Below are 19,127 nucleotides of genomic sequence, written 5' to 3' on the forward strand. Positions count from 1 at the left end.
ACTAGTGTTTGAACATGCTTGGAAAGCTCATTTAATACATTTCACCAGTGCCTGCTGCATGCAGGCACTGTGCTAGATGCTGGGACTTCAAGATGAATAAGACAACATACCAACCCTCAAGGCTCTCCCAGTTTAAGAAGAAAGACAGTGACAACACAGTCAGGTCTGAGGCTCAACCTGGGGTGGCTAAGACAAATAGGAGGAAAGAGGACAAGATAAGTTTGATTCAAAGTGAAGTATTCCAGAAATTGGACCGCTTGGTCATGTGCCCTATCCTTCACCCACAATTACTTTGTAGGTAAACTTTTTATTAATAAATAAATATCACTCCCAAACTTTCCAGCCTGATTTCAAGGACTTGCCACTTGCCTGTGTTCCTAATCAAATTTCCATGGGTAATTTTTCTTTGAGGGCTCTGCTCGCTTCCCTCTTTTCCTCTCTCCAAAACATATAGGGAAAGTTCTTTTCCTCAAGCAGTACTTTAATCTCTTATTTCTGGTAGTGACAGCTTCTTCCAATTCATTGCCTTTAAAATCACATCCAACAATCAAGCTTCATCTTTTCCTTCTGGACCTCCATTAGGCAAAACACTTTCAGCGCTTGCTCAGGTTGGTCATGCTATTTACTTGTTTTGCTGAATGCTTGGGTTTCTCTGAGTCCATTTTTCTCCAGCAAGTAGGGAACCCCAGGATAGGGACCTTTTTCTCTATCCTCAGTACCCCAGTCTCTTAGGACATAGTTCTGTCTACCTATCTGAGTGCTTAGGTCAAGCTTCCAGAGTGAGTGGTTCATTAACTGAGAGCTGGGGCTCTTTGTATAAGGGATGGGAAGGACTAACTCAGATTCTTTATAGTGCTGCCAAGAATTTGAAAAAGAGTCACAGAGCAGAAGTGATAAAAAGATCTGGAGCTAGAAATGGCTTTACTTGGCATTTATAGATGAGGAAACTAAAGCCAGAGAAGTGGAAAAACTTGCTCGTCGATAGTAGAGACAAGTTTTTAACTGTGAGACAAGTGTGAACCTAAGACTGTGACAGTTACATCTGTCAGGAAAGAAGTAATGTGCTGGGATTATTCAGCCTGGAGACATTTCAGGGAGGACAGACAGGTCAGAGAAATAAAATGACACCCAATACTGTCTCCCGGCCCCCACTCCCCCACCCCACGTACTTTATCTCCTCAAAGAAAGAGCAAGAGCATAAAGGAAGAACTTTGACCAGGGAGCTTGGTTCTAAAATACAAGAATGGATGTGTGAGGTAAAATGGAGGACAGAAGGCATTCATATTTTATGGACTATGGTATAAATAGTACCCTCTAGTTTTGAACAGTGTGAACCTGCACAATCATATATGGTAGCCTTGGTTATTGATCTGATTTTTCAGGCCATATAATATCTGATAGGATAAATAATTAAGAATTTCATTTGTGGAAATTATGCAAGATAGTTTAACAGCTTTTATTCCTCAAATATGTATTTTTGAGACCAAATTTTCATGATGAAGTAAAAAGTTGAGTCCACATTGTTTTGTTTCAAAAAAAGAAATTGAAATCCTTGTTAATTTTTATAATCCTTAAAACTCTTTAAAACCTTGGTTATCATATTTTCAAAACCTCAAATTTATACCTACCTACCATTGCCATGTTTAAAAGATATCATGCATACTTAACATCTTAGATTATTTAAACTTTTTACTGTCAATGAAAAACCAAGGAGGAAGTGAAACGTTCTTAGTGAATGCTGGGTATTTCTAAAATTTTTTAACTGACTGAATTTGTCTCCATCATGTACTTTCTCATGGTCACCAGTGACCCCCAGTTACCAAGTCAGTGACTTTTACCAATTCCTTCTGCATTCTAACCCCTCTGTAGCATCTGCCCCTCCTCGGTCATTTCTCCGATGCTCTCTTGATTTACATTTGCTGCGACACACTACACAATCCCAATTCTTCCCCATCCCTGACAGTGCCTTAGACTTCTTCAAGACTGTCTTTGTCTTTATGTCCCTTGAGCCCTGGCATTCAGCCCCCTAAGAAGGACTTTTAACCTGAACTATGGTCATGAATTCGGAGTGATTTAGAGGTGAGCTCTGGAAGCAAGAAGATGAATAAAATTAGTCTAGTTTTATTTATTTGACTGAGTAGACCTAGATTTTATGTTGCTAAAATTAAATAATAATGATCTTTCCCTCAAAGATTTCCACAGATAAAAAATTTTTAATTTAAGTTGTTAAATAGAATTTACTGAATTGTCAGTTTTTCTCCTATAAGTTTTTTTGTACTTTTGGTATGCTCAATCGCCTATATAGTAATGAACACCAGCAAATAAAATGAACAAGTTCACAAGTATTTTATGGTGTACTGTATAATGCATCTTAGCTCAAATACTCCATCACTTGAACGTGTGTGAAGATCACTGTTCCAGCTCATGGGCCTGGTTCTATGCAATACACTTGAACTGGGCTGCACTTTTAGTCCAGTCCCACACTCCTGAAGTCACACTCCAAAATGTCTGTTGTCTGGCCTCAAAATTCCTTCTCACCCAACTCCTAGAAACTGGGGTTCACACAAAGAAAAGAGACCAGAATGGGAAGGGGCTTTAAACAACACCAAGAGAAACAACTGAGGAAGCCTGTGAAAAAGAAGACAGTACAGGGCATGTGAAAGAGGTCTTCATACATATGTGTAAAAGAAATTACATCTACTATGAATACAGAAGGCGAATCTAAGACCAGTGTGCAAGAGTTTTAGTAGAGCTATTTAAAAATGAAGTGCAGCCTCAGGAAGAGGTCATGCATTTCTGATTGCTGGAGATATTCAAGAAGCAAAGGCTAAATGAACTTTTGTCATATTTCTAACAAATGTGGTTCATTTCTTGGGTTGAGATTTGAACTTCCAAATCTAAATGATACCTTCCTCTCCTTCCTCTTTTCCTCTTTTTTAGAGGAAGGAGACCTAAATTAGCATAAAAAAATGAATTCAGAGACAGGGACAAATATAGAATCAGGTAGGTAGATAAAACTATAGATGATGACATTGGAGTTGGAAGAGGAGGAGAGTCGATGAGGCTCCTTGAAAGAGAAGTGTAAAGCAGGTGACTGATGAAAGAGAAGGGTAAAGTGGGGCAAGGCAGAGGAAGACATCAGGAGAGGTGAGAAATGACCTGTGTGAGGGTGCAGAGAAAGAAGTGGGTCGTGTGTCTAAAGAAGATGGTAGCATTTTACCCAGAGAGGAAGGTGTAAGCCGGAGGATCATATACATGGGATCATAGGACATTTACATTTCAACAGAGGAACTTGGGTATAGGCCTTTGTTCACTGGAAAGGAGAACAGAGGAAGAAGACATGCCAAAGCAATGGGAACAATCTCCCAACTTAAAATTTTTCTCTTAAAAAGAGAAAACCTACAACTTCTTGGTGAAGAGTGTAAAAGCTAATTTACCACAGTTGCAGATGTTTGAAGACATTCTACGATTGATTTCTGCTTTTAAGCTACTTTTATACTTTGACCTCTGGAGCATCTTTCCAAATGTATCTCTTTAGTCACCAAAGGCCTTTCTCCCTTTCAGGCGGAAGGCCTCAGGCTACACAAGGACCTGAAGAACTTCCTTAGTGCAGTCAAAGGTGGGTATTGCAACGTGGGCAGATACAGAGAGTATTCATGCAGCTAGTAAGAGGTCTGGGGGACAGAAGAAACAATGATGCTCAGGCTTTTGTCACTTGCCTGCCTCTGACTCCTGGAACTTTGTGGACCAGGAAGAGTAACTTTTCCTATCTCAGCCCCATCTAACTCAGTGATAACCCAAACCTTCTGAGTTTGTCCTTCTGAATTGGACCCACTGATTTGCCTGTCACCCATGTGATCATTCCAAAATAGTTTTTAAGAAACGTTTTGGTAGGATTGAGTTCTCTCTTTTCAGTGATGCATGAAAGTTCAAAGAAAGTGTCAGAAACCCTGCAGGAAATCTACAGCAGCGAGTGGGATGGTCACGAGGAGCTAAAGGCCATTGTAGGGGTAAGAGTGTTTCGGGCTTTACAACTCTTCACAACGCTCTCCTACCCTCATCTTAACCTCATAGGTGGAAGGGAAAAGCTGTAACTGTGAAAGTAAAAACGAACTTTCCCTAATCTGTGTGGACTGCTCTGCTTTGACTCTCTTTTCTCTCTTTAAAACCTTATAGAAGTTTTACCTACATAAAACCTGATTGGTTGTTTTTTGAAAACTAATTTCATGTAGTTATTTATTCCCAAACTTCCCCATTCTTTAAGCACTAGAGTTGAAGACTCAGACCATCTGTTCCTGTTCTTAATTCTTGAATGTACCTCCAGTCTCTTATAAGGAAGTTCCTTGGGGAAGGGTTATTTTCTCCATCTGACTCTTCCTCCCAGAATCCAACATAATATTCTAAATACAATTCTCCAGAAAGGAAGTCTGTTGCAGGAAGAATTTGGGTATTTCTCCAATAGGCAGTTGTTGTTGAGAAGTAGAGCCTTCACCATGCTCCTCTGCCTCTATCCCACAGAATAATGATCTCCTTTGGGAAGACTATGAAGAGAAACTAGCTGACCAGGCTTTGAGGACCATGGAAAACTATGTAGCCCAGTTCAGCGAGATTAAGGTACTCAATTTACAAAATCAAGGAGGGGTTATGAGTGGCCCGTATTAGTTAGAGGCCGTATTGGGTTAAACATTATAAGTAGAGTTAATGCTCATAGTTAGGAATGAAGTTGGGTAGGTTCAGAGAAGGATTAAAGTTGAGGGCTAGACAAGAGGTTAGGGTAAAAGGTTAGAGGTAGTGTGAAGGTTATGTTTAGACTTAGATTTCAGTGAACTAGATTTGGGCTGGTTTTAAATTAGATCTAGGACAGAGCATCATTTTAGTTATGAGAAACAATTGATGGGACCAGAAGATGTTCACTGCTGAGAAGCAGAAACTTAGAGGAGTCATAATAATTTTCTTCAAAAACTTTGAAGGTGAAAGAGAATTGAGCCAGTTTTAAACTGTTCCAGAAAGTAGAATTGAAGTTCATGTATTCATTTAACTCATATTTAGTCTAACAGACACTTATTTGAGATTAATAGGAAGAAATGAGAGGGAACCTTAAGTTTCTAATAGTTAAAGCTTTCCAAAAATGAAATAAAATGAAATATACTATGAGATAGTGGGTTGTCTATTCTGTTTAAATAAAAGTCAAACTACCTCTTATCTTGGATATTGTAGAGAAGCTTCATGTATTGCATAGGAAGTTGGACTAGATAATGGCTAAGATACTTTCAAATTCTGTGACTGAGAGAATGAGACAGATCAATAACATTGTTTTCTTCTCTCTGGTATAATTCATAGTTTAGATGAGATTGAGTAGACTTTTCTCACTGCTCATATTTTTATTGCTTTAGGATTTTCAAAATACTTTATATTCAGCGTTTGATCTTTAAAATAACACTATAGGGCAGATGAGGTTACTGAGGCTCCAAAAGAGATGGGCTTTGCCCTAGGTCACAAGGCTAATAAATGGCAGTATTGGGAAGAGGACCCAAAACTCCTGCTTTTAAATTTCATAGGATTCTCAAGATCATTTCTCCTGAAGGCTGAACCAGTTTATAGTGAATTTATAGGAAATATTAATATTTAACGCAGGCTTCCATTTGCTCTGTTAGGATTGTCCTTTACCCTAGTTGCCTCTGAGAATTCCCACTCTTTCCAGATAGTGAGGGAGAACCCTTGGGCACAAAACTCTGTTAGAACATGAAATTTGATAATAGGACCCAGGAATCTTCCCTCTCTGATACTCTGCTAACCTATGTCCTGACACGGAAGAGTACCAACGCCCTCTCTCATGACTCTGGGTTAGGAAAGAATTGCCAAGCGGGGTCGGAAACTCGTGGACTATGATAGTGCCCGACACCACCTGGAGGCGGTGCAGAATGCCAAGAAGAAAGATGAGGCCAAGACTGCCAAGGTAAAAAAAAAAAAGAAAAGTAAAGAAAGCCTAATAAAACCTTCCTGCCCTCTCTCTCCCCATAATGGTGGCAGGTGGCTGGGCCACACTGGGTTTAGGAAATGATAAATTCAACATCCAGTGTCCTGAAGGAAATTCTGTTTCCTTTGACACCCATGCTGTAAGGAGAGCCAGAGACTCGAGGCTGGGAAGGGCATGGGTCTGGGGAAGAAGAGGTGTAGTTCCAAGTAAGCCTATTCTCTGAAAAAAATACAGAGGATAAAAGAAGCAGCTTCTAGCCTGGAGTTCATGGTTGAGGGAAATTGTCCTGTCTCTTTTACCACCTAGGCAGAGGAAGAGTTCAACAAAGCCCAGGCTGTGTTTGAAGATCTAAACCAGGAACTACTAGAGGAGCTGCCTGTTCTTTATAATAGGTAATGATTGAGATTCAGGAAAGTGCTGGACTTCTGGGCCAGTGGAGGCCCAAGCAACTTGGCTGCCCAAACATGTCACCTCATAAAAGAAGGAGCCCTGGCCCAAGAGTGGGATGTAGCCTCAGCCCTGCTACTAACGCTGTGTGATATTAGGCAAGCTGCCTTATCGCTCTAGGCTCTGATTTCTTCATCTGCAATACAGAGATAACTATCCTTACCCTGCCAGCTTTTCTGGGTTTAAAAATAAGGTGCTTCTTGGATAGGAGAGATCTTGGCAAGTAAAGTGCTGTCATCATGCATACTAAGAAAATCTGGTTTCATGCACAAGGGTGTATTGTTTTAAGGGCGTACTGGTTTGTGGTCATCGAGATTTACATAGATTTACATAGATAAACTTGTGGGATAATTATTTCCATTAATGAAGATGTCTTTGCTTCACAGTAGGTAAAATTGTTTTGGATATAAATTTTCTGTATTAGGAGAGGAACCTGAGCAGAAATTCTATTTGTATCCTTTTTTCTTTTCACTGTACAAGATATGCTTTAACGCTATTGTGGTAAGAGTACTTCATATTGTCACTTATTATTAGTCTACATATAATGGAGCCTTTTTCATGATTACATGTGTTCTAAACATTAATTATGTAACTCTTAATTTAAGAAGAATTGAAATTTAATAATTTTTTAAAATGTAAACTTCCCCAATTCATTTCCAGTAGAATTCCATTAATGTGCATATAGCTTCATAGAAGTCCAATATTGCATAATGAGAAAGAATAATTACTTATAATAATTATAATTATGTGGCCTTTTATTTGCGTAGTACTTTAAAAGTTCTTCAAAACACTTTCACGTCTTCTTCAATACCTAAAGAGCCTGAATCAGATAACTTCATGGAACTAGAGATCTGTTATACTTTGGTGTCAGCCCTGGCAATAGTATAGTGTTTCTTTTGGCCTTCTCACTCCTTAGAGTCAAGTGTGCTCCTGGCCTGGCTCTGAGCAATCCAGATCCCAGAACATCCTGAGTCTTGGGATGTGAGGTGCTTTTCTCTGAGGAGCATCGATGGTGGCTGGTTTTGGCTTAAGCTCCTATCTCATACTTCAAACAAAGACTTTACCAACCCTTACCTGTATATGTTTGTTGTTTTGCCTCCTGATAGTCGTATTGGCTGTTACGTGACCATCTTCCAAAACATTTCCAACTTGAAGGACGTCTTCTACAGGGAGATGAGCAAGGTGAGAAACAGTTGGACAATTTAGACACCTCAGTGGGTTTTTCTAGTAAATATGAAGGTAGTCCTAATTTACATAATCTCACCAAATATCCATAAAGGCACCACAAATTTTAACCTTTTCTCCATGGTGAAATAATAGCACTTGATCGACTGTGTTGACTGTATTAAAGGACATATATACGTATCAGAAGACCTCTTCCATCTCCATTAACTAAAAAATAACATCTAAACTTGAGCTTCAGATCAATAAGGGAGGTTAGGTCTAAGCTGAAATGGGAAACCAAGTTGTAACATATCTATCTTTTGTTGCTAGGGAGCAGAGAGGGCAGTGTTTAAGCACAAGTCAGTTTCTTAGGTAGTCTATCTTCTTCAGTAGGGCCAACCCTATTCTGTGACAGGCAGCCAAAGAACCTGACCTCATGGGGTCTTTTCTAGTCCTGGGATTCTAAGACTTTGCTATTACAGTATTGATTATATTCACATCCACATCCACACATGTTCCTCTCCACAGGTACTTTGGCTAAATTATGGTTCGCCTAGTTAATATTACAATGAATTGTTATTTCCTGGATCACCTGCAAGAAGCTAAAACCTCAAATCAAACATTAAACATCAAGGACCCAGCCTTAAGAAAGCTGCCAGTCTGATGGAAGAGGCAGAACTTAAGAAGGAAGTTAAGGAAAAAGGGGTGGCAAGACAGGACCCTAAACACTAGTGCAAAAGAAATGAGGAAGAATTTTATAGTTAAGTGTTTTATTTAAAGGGAGCTTTTATTTGGAGAGCTGTCTGAAAGTGAGGAGAGAAGGGATATACCAGTCTCACGTTCTATGTAGCTAGTACCCTCTTCTCTCTTGCTGGCTCTAGCTGAACCACAATCTCTACGAGGTGATGAGCAAACTGGAGAAGCAACATTCCAATAAAGTCTTTGTGGTGAAGGGACTATCAAGGTGAGCAACTTGAGACTTCTCTGCTTCACTTGTTCTTTGCGTGAACATATTTGACACCCTTTCACCAGTTCCAAATCCTGGCCTTTCCTCTGTGTTCATGTGCATGATATTATTTGTTGTTTATACTACACCCCTATATAAATTCTTTTTCTTTTCATGAAATATTTCAGCTGTAACTAAAGGCATAAAGAATAATATAACAAATACGTATCACCGAATTTAAGAAATCAGCTATTATATATAAATGAAGCTCCCAATGTCCCTTCCTCACTCACTTTCTTTTCCTGGCCCCACCAAAGGTAATCACTATCTTAAATTTAATATTTACCATCCCCATGTATGTCTTTTTACTTTTATTATACACATATATGCACACAGAGAAAGTATTGTTTTACATGTTTTTAAACTTTATATAAATAGAATTATACTGTATGTATTCTTTTGCAACTTCTTTTATTCTCTTAGAACTGTTTGTGAGATTTATTTATCGTTGTTGCTCCATGTTGCTAGCTCTGATCTGTCCTTTGCATACTTTTATGGATGCTGTTGTATGGCTAGTTGACAGTTTATCTGTCCTCGTGCTGATGGACATTTGGACTGTTTTCCAGCTTTTGCTATTGCAAATAATGTTGCAGTGAACCTGTTTTATGTTTCTCATTGTGAAAGCTATCAAGAGGTTCTTTAGGGTGTGTACTGGGAGTGGCATTGCTGAGTCAGAGTCTTTGCATTTGGGCTTCTTCAGCCTTACTAGATATTGCCATGGCCAAATTGCTCTTCAAAGTGATTGTTCCAATTTACGATCTGCCATCAGTGAATAAAAGCCCCCATTGCTACATGTGACAATATCAGACTTCCTAATTTTTCCAAGCTAATGGGCATGAAATAAAATTTCTTGCAATTTTCATTCATATCTCCACAATTGCCAGTGAGCTTGAACATCTTTTCTTATTAGCCATTTAAGATTCCTGTTCTATAACTCTCTTGTTTATCCTTTTTTCACATTTTTTATTTGGATTGTTTACTCTTTTTTTAAAAAATGTATTTAAATGTATTATTGTTTGTTTGGGTTTTTTTTGTACATTCTGGATATTAATCCTTTAATGATATGCATTACAAATAATCCTTCCTCTATCTTTTATGGTTTGATTTTCCTTTCTTTTTATGTGTGGTGTCTATTGCCTTTATATATTCTTTATGATGGCGAGTGTAAGCAATTCACTGGTCCCTCAGAATGTGATCACTTTCTTATGCTGAAGCCTTTGTTTAGGAAGTTTTATTGAGTTCCTCCAATGCATAAGGTTTTGAGCCGAGAGTTAGGTATCTATCCAAAGACATAGGGAGATTTAGTCTTTCCCTGATTTATGAAAAGTTTGAAGGACAGAAAATGTGCCTAAGGAGTCAAGGAACGATATAAACTTGCATATACAAAGTACCTAATGAGACCAAAGAACCTAATGAGACCAGTAAGAGTTCCAGAAAGGTAAGTAACCGTCAATGTGTAGATCTAGATCAAGGAAGGCTTTTAAGGAGGTGGCGAAACTGAGCTTAGGACTTGAAGGGAGACGAGGGCTAACATCTGCTGCTTGTACTACTCATTTAGCAATTACAGACTATTAAAAGGAATCACTACAGGGCCAACGTAGAGTTCCTATATGAATTCCCTCCAGAAACTCTTTTCCTCTTCCCAGTATTGAAAGCCAGAATTCTCCCTAATTTTCCATTCATCTGAAACTTACCATTACTTACACCAATATGTTCCAGAACCTTGTAGGGAAATCTGGTGTTTTCTTGCTGTGTCCTGGGCCTTCTAAACCTACTGACTCTAGAATACTAATACTAGAAAGAACTTTACATCACTCAGCTTTTGTCACATCAGAATCTCTCATACGGCAGGAACTAAGTTTCTCTCTTTCTCTTCCTATCCCAATCTCCCATTCTTGTGCCCAGGACACAACACATAGTTAGTACCTGTCGAGTAAGTATTTATGGGTTGCTTAATCATTTGGTGGACAGTATATAGGAGGCATTTAAGGAGGTGTGTGGGATCCAAGCTGATGTTGGCTATAGAAGCACTCAGCACAGTATCCAGTATACTCGCTAAGTGTTATAGTCATTTTTGTTATTCATGGTAGTTATGTTCTATAAAGTCACTAAATTAGTGAATACTGAACCATCACTTTTAGAGGAAACAACGGTATTAAGTTTCTCTGAGCCTCTGGTCCCAACATTTTCATCAACTAATCAATACATAACCTTGTCTTCTATGTGTTTCTGTTTAAAGACACCTTACTTAATATATATTGTTGATTCATTAATATTGAACTCACAGCCAACAGCACTATAGCTCATGCCTGAACGAAGCTTATCTAACACACACACACACACACACACACACACACTTCCTCTGTAAAGCACATCAGTCTTCTTGCTCTTAGCACTTCAGCACTACACTTGGAGGCCATTTGAAACAGCAAAATCACCAACAAAAAAGTACAGCAGTGTAAAAAAGCATGGAAAAATGACTTGTTTACAGTATGAGAACCGAAGCAAAAAGGCAGAAGTGCCATCAGGCACTGATTTTTTGCAACTTGCCCATGTCCATGAATGACCATGAAAGCATCACAAGTATTAATTTTGGGTTACAAGTCATTTTTAGGGAGTAGATGAATTTGCATATACAGTCTCCATGAGGATTAATTGTATATCACCCATGAATGTTTTCCCCAGAGAAAATATTTTGTTAGTATTTTGCTGTTATTTTTCCCAATCTCTTTTTCTTTATATATTTTTACATAATTGAGATCGTGATGTGGATAAAATTTGATAGCCTTTTTATAACATAAGCATTATTATAGCAAATTATACAGACTTTCTATAATAATTTTAAATTGCTTTATTCTGTTTTATCATTCTATGCATACATCATTATTTTGGGTTATTTAAAAATGCCCAATAAAACTTGGAGTTTTTAGCTCTTCTAAATCTGAATACCCTTCCTTTTTTAGCAGTAGCAGACGCTCTTTAGTCATCTCTTCCCCGGTTCGAACATCTACAACCTCCAGCCCTGTTACCTCACCTACCAGTCCCTCTGCACTTTCCTTGAAGAGTGAGAGGGACTCCATCTCAGCAAGTGAAGAAGAGCTGGCATCTGATCCAGCCCAGGGAGAAGACAACAGTGAGATTAAAGAAGAGCCCTTAAAAGATAAGGAAATAGAGGATGAAAAGGCTGAAGCAAGCACCTCTGAGGAGGAAGGGCCTCCGCCAGCCTGCAATGGCCCCACCCAGGCCCAGCCTTCTCCTACCATTGAGGATGAGAAGTCCCAGGAGGAAGTTCCCCCTGGCTCCCCAGCTTCATCACCAGGCAGAGCCCTGATCCCTTCAGAGCAGCCTTCATCTCTCCCAGAAGTAGTCTTCCGAACCCGCACCTCAAGTGAAGGATCTGAACAACCAAAGAAGAGAGCCTCTGTCCAGAGAACTTCAGCACCCCCTAATAGGCCTCCTCCACCCAAAGCCACTTCTAGCCCCATGACCTCCTCAGGGAACATACCCTCCAGCCCTACAGCCTCTAACCAGGGTTCGCCCACCAGCCCCAGGGCCTTCTTAGGGGCTGGGACTCCGAGTCCTAGGACCTCCTTGGAGGTCTCTTTTGATCCACAGCCACCAGGGAAGCCGGTAAGAACTCCTGAGGCCAGAGAAAAGGAAAACGCCACCAATCTGAACCCAGAAGAACTTTGTACTTCCCCTACCTCGATGATCCCTCAGGTGAGAATGCATGAGTATTCTCTTTTATAACCTCCATGTAGCTCATCTTTACTATAGTCAGGTTGTCCCACAGTTGATCGGATTTTATGTTATTATAGTATAGTCTCAGAGATACTCTTGGTCACCTTTTTTGGTTCTGGGAATTGTTTCATATCTTCATAGCAACTAATTTAGTGATCTATACTCAGGGTAATTGATTTCTGCAAAGGGCTTATCTCTAATATTATAAGCAGATTCCTACTAATTTTTTTTTTCTCTGAGTTATGGGAGTTCCAATATAAAGAAACCTACAACTGGCCTTTTTTAATACAGGGCAGGGAGGAGGGTCTTAATTCAGTTTGTCATACATGTGACTATGGCAAATAGACCCCAAGCAAAATGGCATTAGCAAATTTCCGAGGTATATTCTCTTTGATGAGAGAAACCTAGAAGGAACTCACAGAAGAAGGAAAGCAAAAGAAATGGTCTTTAGAAAGATGAGAATATAGATGAGGAAATTGTGTTAAAATAGAGACACAGACCCCCTGGAGAGGATCTGGAAATCAAGTCATGTTCTATTCGAATTACATGGCTCTCAGAGAGAGATTCGACTTGTTCTATTAGACTCCTGAGGCCCTATAAGTAAAGATTTTTAAAAGTAAATTTTGAATCAATACAAGGAACTTTTCAGCAATCGGCTCTGTTACATAATGGTATGGAAAAGAATTTTTAAATATAGGAGAAAGGGGATACAAGGGGCTTCTAAAAACCAAAATGGAACAGACCACCTGGAGAAATAGTTCTCCTTCCTTGATGTTAAAAGCTAAAAGCGAAGAATATTAGATCACTTGTTAGGTGCATTGCGTATGGTGAGACATCTGACTAGATGGCACCAAGATTCATTGAGTCATTCCACGTTTACTTATTGGGCCCCTACTATGTACCAGGCACTTTTCTAGGAGATGGGGTATTACAGTGAACAAAACATAAAATTGCCTTCCTGCCTCTTACATCCTAGTGATCAAGGGGTAAGATAGACAAGAAACAGAATAAATAAGTAAAATTACAATTAGTGGTGATAAGAGAAATGGAGAAAAATGAAGCAGGGGAAGGCACAGAGAGTAGGGGCTGAACTGTAGTTTTAAACAGTGGCCAGGGAAGGTGACACTAGGGTAATGAAGGAGCCCAGGACATAAACCATGGGGCTATCTGGGAGTATGAGATTTCTGGTACCCCCTCAGATCACACCACTCCACTACTGCCTATGCCTGACTGAAAGTTGACCATGCTACCTTGGGAGCCTCCTGCTATCTGAGAGGCATTAACATGGACAAAAGATACCAGGTGGCATCCAGGGCGTGAAGATGTGAGACTTTCTCCTACATTGTCCACTTCGATCCACAGGTTTCTTCAGAGTCTGGCAAGGCAGGGAAGATGGAAGAGAAGGAAGAGAACAATAAGCTTATCTCAGCTGACACGCCTGAGGTACTGAACTCTATAAGTCATCAATATTACTATGTCCTGAGTCTTCCCTTGATCCTTGCCAAAAGGCCGAGAAGTGATTATTATGTCCTGAGTCCTGATTCACATGAGGTACTGGAGGTCCTAACAAAGCAAGATATAAAACTTTCCCTTGGCTGGTTTCTAGTCTGAGGTAGCTATGCTGATCGAGAGAGAGATGCAGGGTATGTAGATAGTGAATAAGCATAGGGTAGCTGTTGCATTTTGAATAGGCAAAGTGTAGCACTTCTCATTTTTCTGCACTGAAAAGGGTAACTCGACGTTATGGAGAATCCAAAATTAACTTAAATTTGACTTTGTAATATATGGTTTTAGTATAGAGACAGCAATAGAGTGAACTTCTGTTTGGCTCTGGCAAATAATGAAACAAATTTGCATTCTTGGAGTACTCTTATTGAAGGGGAGATTATGGGGGCAAAGATGCTGTCTGACTATTTTGAGAAACTGGCTAGTAACACTCTCCTCGTTGGGAAAAAAGATACAGGACACAACCCACCTTTCCCCTGAGACCACCTCTTTATATTTAAGATTTATAGTGTTTTCTTACTCCCAGCCTTTCCTTTGGGATTTCTTTGGTCATTAACTAAGGAGACATATTTTTCCTATGGAATTAAGCAACTAGAACATCTTAGATCCTAGCCTATCAGTCCTCTGAAGCCTATGTCCTATAAGATCTGTTTACTTCCCTTCCAGAGGCATCATAAATCCTATTTTCTCTTAAGCAGAATTATAGACATATCACATATAAAAATGGGTAAATAAAAAGATCACTGTGAGAAAATCTGTTCGTGCTCAGCATTTGAATTACCTGAGAGAGAATGATAACTTTCTGGGAGGTGTTATTACCTTTGACGTGATTCATGGCATGGAATCAGGGGAAAGTGTAACAAGGAAAATTTCCTTAAAGGAGAAATCACAGCATTTCAAGTGTCTGTAATGCTAACAGAAATTGGTTACACTTTAAAAGGGTAAATTTTATAGTATGTGATTTAAATTTTAATTAAAAAATAATTCATTCTAAACTGTAGAGTACCAAGGTCTTCCCTCTGGCTTAGCAATTCCTAAACAAGGCTTTCCATACCTTGGGTTCTCATCACAGAGCCTAGAACTTTTCCCAAAGAAATCATTATACACTGTCTTTCTCTCTTTTTTTAAAGCCTATAGCACCCGATATTCTTAAGTGGTCTCCCATCCAAGTGCTAACGAGGCCCACTCTGCTTAGCTTCACAAGATCAGTACACTGTCTCTCTTAACTGCTGTAGGTTAGTTAGGATCACCTAAATGTAAGAGCTGCAGTGCATTCTTGAGGAGGGTTAGTCTAAAAGTGGTAGGTAGTGGTTTTAAGACCTATACACCCTCACAGACTCCCACATACATATACATACATATCCATGTCACACAAATCACATGGTGTCTGATCGTAGAAACAACAATGGGGTCCAAAGACCTGATTTTGTTACCAGCAATGAAGGATCTGCATTGTGGGAGTCAGGAGCTCAGTCCTTGGGTCCCCCATGAAAGATTTATGTGGAGGTCCGACGCTCAGAGAACAAAGATGGGATGAAAAGTAGCAGACAGAAGTGATTTTATTAAGTAAAATAGGCAGAGTAAAGTACACTCAGAAGAAAGTCCAAGCAGGCGCCTCAATAGAGGATTGAGGGCCCTGAGAAGTTCAGGGTTGGGGTTTCTATGGGCCATAGGGTTTCTTTGTTCTCCCTCCATCTCTCCTACCTCAAATGGCTGAATTTTCTGCTGCTCCCTTAGACCCCTACTCCAAGCTGGGGCCTTTGCAGTGTGTGCCCGTAGTCATACACCTGCACCATAGGAATTTTGAGGGTAGGCACATGCCCAGTTAACTAATTTTGCCCATACCAGTTGAGCATCCCCAGAGTAAGGTCATATAAGGGTCATTTGCAGTTAACTGACGGGAAGTGCTGCAGGTAGGGGAGAAGGCGGTGAGGAAGGAGCCAGGCACTATTAGGTTTTTTGGTCTGCCTATCTGGCTTGTGACCTTAGGGGACTAAGGGAGGCTCCCGAGACTGCCAGACCCCAGGTTGTATATTTTCTTCTGCTGAACTGGTCTCATAGCCTCATTAACCCTTCATTGTCCCTCTCCCTCCGGCTCATTACTGCCTATCTACCTATCCTGTCAGTTTCCTGTCCCAGCAAGTCTTATCACTCTTTGAATCTTGGTCTCTTGATCTGTGAAAGAGGATGACAGTGAAGCCTTCCCTGATGCCCTCAGGCTGTAGTGAAACAGCATTATATGTTTACCCATTGTATTGTCTCTGACCCTTGTGGACTTACAGCACAGAAGACCTTTCTAAGCTGAGAGGCTGGGAAGGGTGAGCCACCTCTCACTGGCAGAACTCTTCATTTTGTAGAGCCAAGGTCTCCAGCTTCATGACTCTGAGGTTCCCGAAGAAAGCATCATCACGGCACCTGAGCTTCAAGAAGAGGTAAGGAGGCCAGATACACAGAAAACAGGATGATGGGTGGTAAGAATGGGCCCTGGGGGTGACAGAAGTTTGGCTACAGGCTGGAAGCTGCAGATAGGCTACAAGAACCCAGCAGCGAACAATATCCTTAGGGCAAAGTCAAGCAGGTAGGAGCCAGAGGAACCAAGACTAAACAGACTTTGTGGTGTTTTTGGTGCCCATTTCCCAACACTTGGCCTTGAACCTCTTGACTGCTCACTATAGCCCTGTCTCCTAAGTATTTATTTAGTTACATATAAACTTGTTTCAAAAAGGAGTTAAAATATACAAAAGGCATGCAAAAAAGTAAATGCACAACACAAAAATATAGCAAAATAACTCAAGTATATTAGTGACAGTGACATAAAATGGTACTATGAATTAGGCAAGTACAACAATACATTTTATAAAATAAACTCACTAAGAATGTATCACAAAATTGGTTCTAGACTTTCTAAACATCCAAGAAGAGAAAAATCTGATCAGTTCACTCAAGTCATGATGACATTCCTTCAGAGAACAACTGCTGCTACTAAGATAAAAAGATGAAAATTCTCCTGTAAATCCTTATAAAGAAAGAGATGATGAAGGATATAATGAACAATAGCTGCAAAAAGTCTTTACAGTAATCTCAACAACCAATTTCACATCACCTCCTTCACATAAGCCAGTATATTACATGAAATATAAGTAGATAGAAGCAAATTGGGTTTTTACCCTCCTTGAATGGTTGGTGGGAGGGCAGGTGAGCATCTAATGCAATTATATTTACTTTCCAGGTATCTACAAGTCAAAGCGCACAACTCTGAAGAGGAACTGCCAAGACCTCCTCCCAGAGAAGCTCCTCACCTAGAGGGTATAAAGGTCAGAGGGACTTAAAATCCAACATTCATTTCTAGGTTCTCAAACAATATGGATGCTGGTAGTCCCTAAAGACCTAACATTAGTGGAGGCTGAGGAGCATACTTAGGGGAGGGTGGAAGGCAGGTTTGGGAGAAGAGATTGTTCAACTCAGGGAATATTTAATTAAGATTTTAGCATTGTTATAGCATTGTTTAGCTTTGTTAGCATTAATTAAAGTAGGGCTAAAATGGCAATAAAAAGCAAAAGCATCTACGGATACAGACACACATAACAACACATATTCAGAGAATAGGAAACAAATCTTTGATTTACCACTCATTCTGCAAGACTTAAAGCCAAAAGGACATCTTTTCAGATTGTTAAATAAAGTATTATTCTATGTATGGATTCTTTATTGGATACTGGGAGTTGTCCCAGCCCAGCACACTATTCTCCACGTGGACAAGATTGATTCTACCCCAGGTTCAGAAAACTTTAGACACATACCTGATCTCCAGCTCATCCTCCCTCCTGGCTATAACTCTTTTAACAATGACACAGGCCACAGGCTCCTCTCCTTAATTTACACCCACAATCTTTGGTTAATAAGCAAATACCCTTGGAAAGGGATTACATTTTAGAGCTGCATCTAATGGTTATAGTCTAGAACTTAATGTTAAGGATCTGAGCAGAATGGAAGAAGAAATAGAATTCCAAGTGAAGGGAAATTGTACAAAGTATAATAATATAATGGAAATGGCATGGAATTGGAAATTAGTAGTCCTGGATTCAAGTCTTACCATTTGCTTTTGTGAAAACATTAAAAACTGACTTTGAAGTCCTGCTACCCTGATAAACATACGTACACATGATGTGAATGCTCATCCATCTTTGCTTTTGTTTCTAAGAGTGATAGATGTCACCTTTTGTTCAGTCATTCAGCAAGTATTTATTGAGTGCCTGCTCTGTGCCAAGCACTGTACTATGTACTAGAGAAACGATGAAGTAAAAAAGTAAGAACTTTATAGGGACAATATTGAGTGGGGAGAAAAATGGGCAGGATTTAGCAATAGGTTGGAAGTGGACACATGATGAAGGCTCAAGTTTTAAGGAACTATTCTAGGTTAGGCTTGAGAGACTAGAATCTGATGGTGCCAATTCCCTAAAATGGTGACTACAGGGAAAAGAACATTGTATGTGGATTCTCTGGCTTCAAGCAACAAACTGACACAATTAAGCAATAAAAGACATGTTCAAAGGGTATTAGTTCATAGAGCTGAAAGAACAACCAGGCTGCAGAAAGGACAAGAACCAGCCCACAGATGTCTATAGCAAGAATGTGTGGACTGCCCCCTCTAGGCAGCTGTCATTGGAAGACTCAGCTTCAGCCACCTTCTGCCACCGTGTCCTTTCCAGATTCACATTGCCTGGAGAAAGAATCTGACTGGCCCAGTTTGAGGGGAGGCATGTTAATGTCTACAATGACAAGAAGACCAATAGCGGGGGTGGTAGTAAGGGTAGAATACAAAGAAGTACAAGGAAACTTTTGGGGTGATAGAAATGTTCTTAATTCTGATTGTGGTGATAGTTTAATGGGTGTATACATGTGTCAAAACTGATCAAATTATATACTTGATATGCAGTTTATTGAGCATCCCATACAAACAACATAAGGTGTTTGAGAACTTGGGCTTTCCAGTAGTTGCATCCATTAGGGAAATAGAAATACATGTTTGTATTTAGAAGTCATTTTTCTAAGATCTAATCCTGTTACTCTTTTATTTAAAAACCTTCAGAGGATCTCTGCTGCTATGTTGGGGAAAAGGTTGATGCCCTCCGCTAAAAGGCCTACTGCTTATATTTTAATACCTTTCCTAGAAGGCATCCCAGTCCCTTGGCAGTCAGAATCACTGCTGGGAGTGATACGCCAAGGAAATTAGAAGGGTGGGGGAAATACAGGCTCCTAGCTTTCCAAAGCCCTCCATGATCTGCT

At 39.8% G+C, this 19,127-nt stretch overlaps 1 protein-coding gene across 1 annotated transcript in view; it reads left to right on the top strand.

The window, feature by feature from the left end:
• BIN2 (bridging integrator 2) overlaps nt 1-18,679 on the top strand; it is a 28,471-nt gene extending 9,792 nt beyond the window's left edge. The window contains exons 3-13 of the mRNA XM_011382365.2: nt 3,565-3,619; nt 3,916-4,010; nt 4,519-4,614; nt 5,849-5,956; nt 6,284-6,369; nt 7,531-7,606; nt 8,470-8,552; nt 11,558-12,314; nt 13,698-13,778; nt 16,199-16,273; nt 17,071-18,679. Of these exons, the coding sequence (XP_011380667.1) occupies nt 3,565-3,619; nt 3,916-4,010; nt 4,519-4,614; nt 5,849-5,956; nt 6,284-6,369; nt 7,531-7,606; nt 8,470-8,552; nt 11,558-12,314; nt 13,698-13,778; nt 16,199-16,273; nt 17,071-17,100 (1,542 nt within the window). The 3' untranslated portion in view covers nt 17,101-18,679. The remainder of the gene's footprint in view (nt 1-3,564; nt 3,620-3,915; nt 4,011-4,518; nt 4,615-5,848; nt 5,957-6,283; nt 6,370-7,530; nt 7,607-8,469; nt 8,553-11,557; nt 12,315-13,697; nt 13,779-16,198; nt 16,274-17,070) is intronic.
• The last annotated feature ends 448 nt before the right edge of the window (nt 18,680-19,127 follow it).

Source organism: Pteropus vampyrus, unplaced genomic scaffold (genome assembly GCF_000151845.1).
Source record: "Pteropus vampyrus isolate Shadow unplaced genomic scaffold, Pvam_2.0 Scaffold471, whole genome shotgun sequence".
Lineage (NCBI taxonomy): Eukaryota > Metazoa > Chordata > Mammalia > Chiroptera > Pteropodidae > Pteropus > Pteropus vampyrus.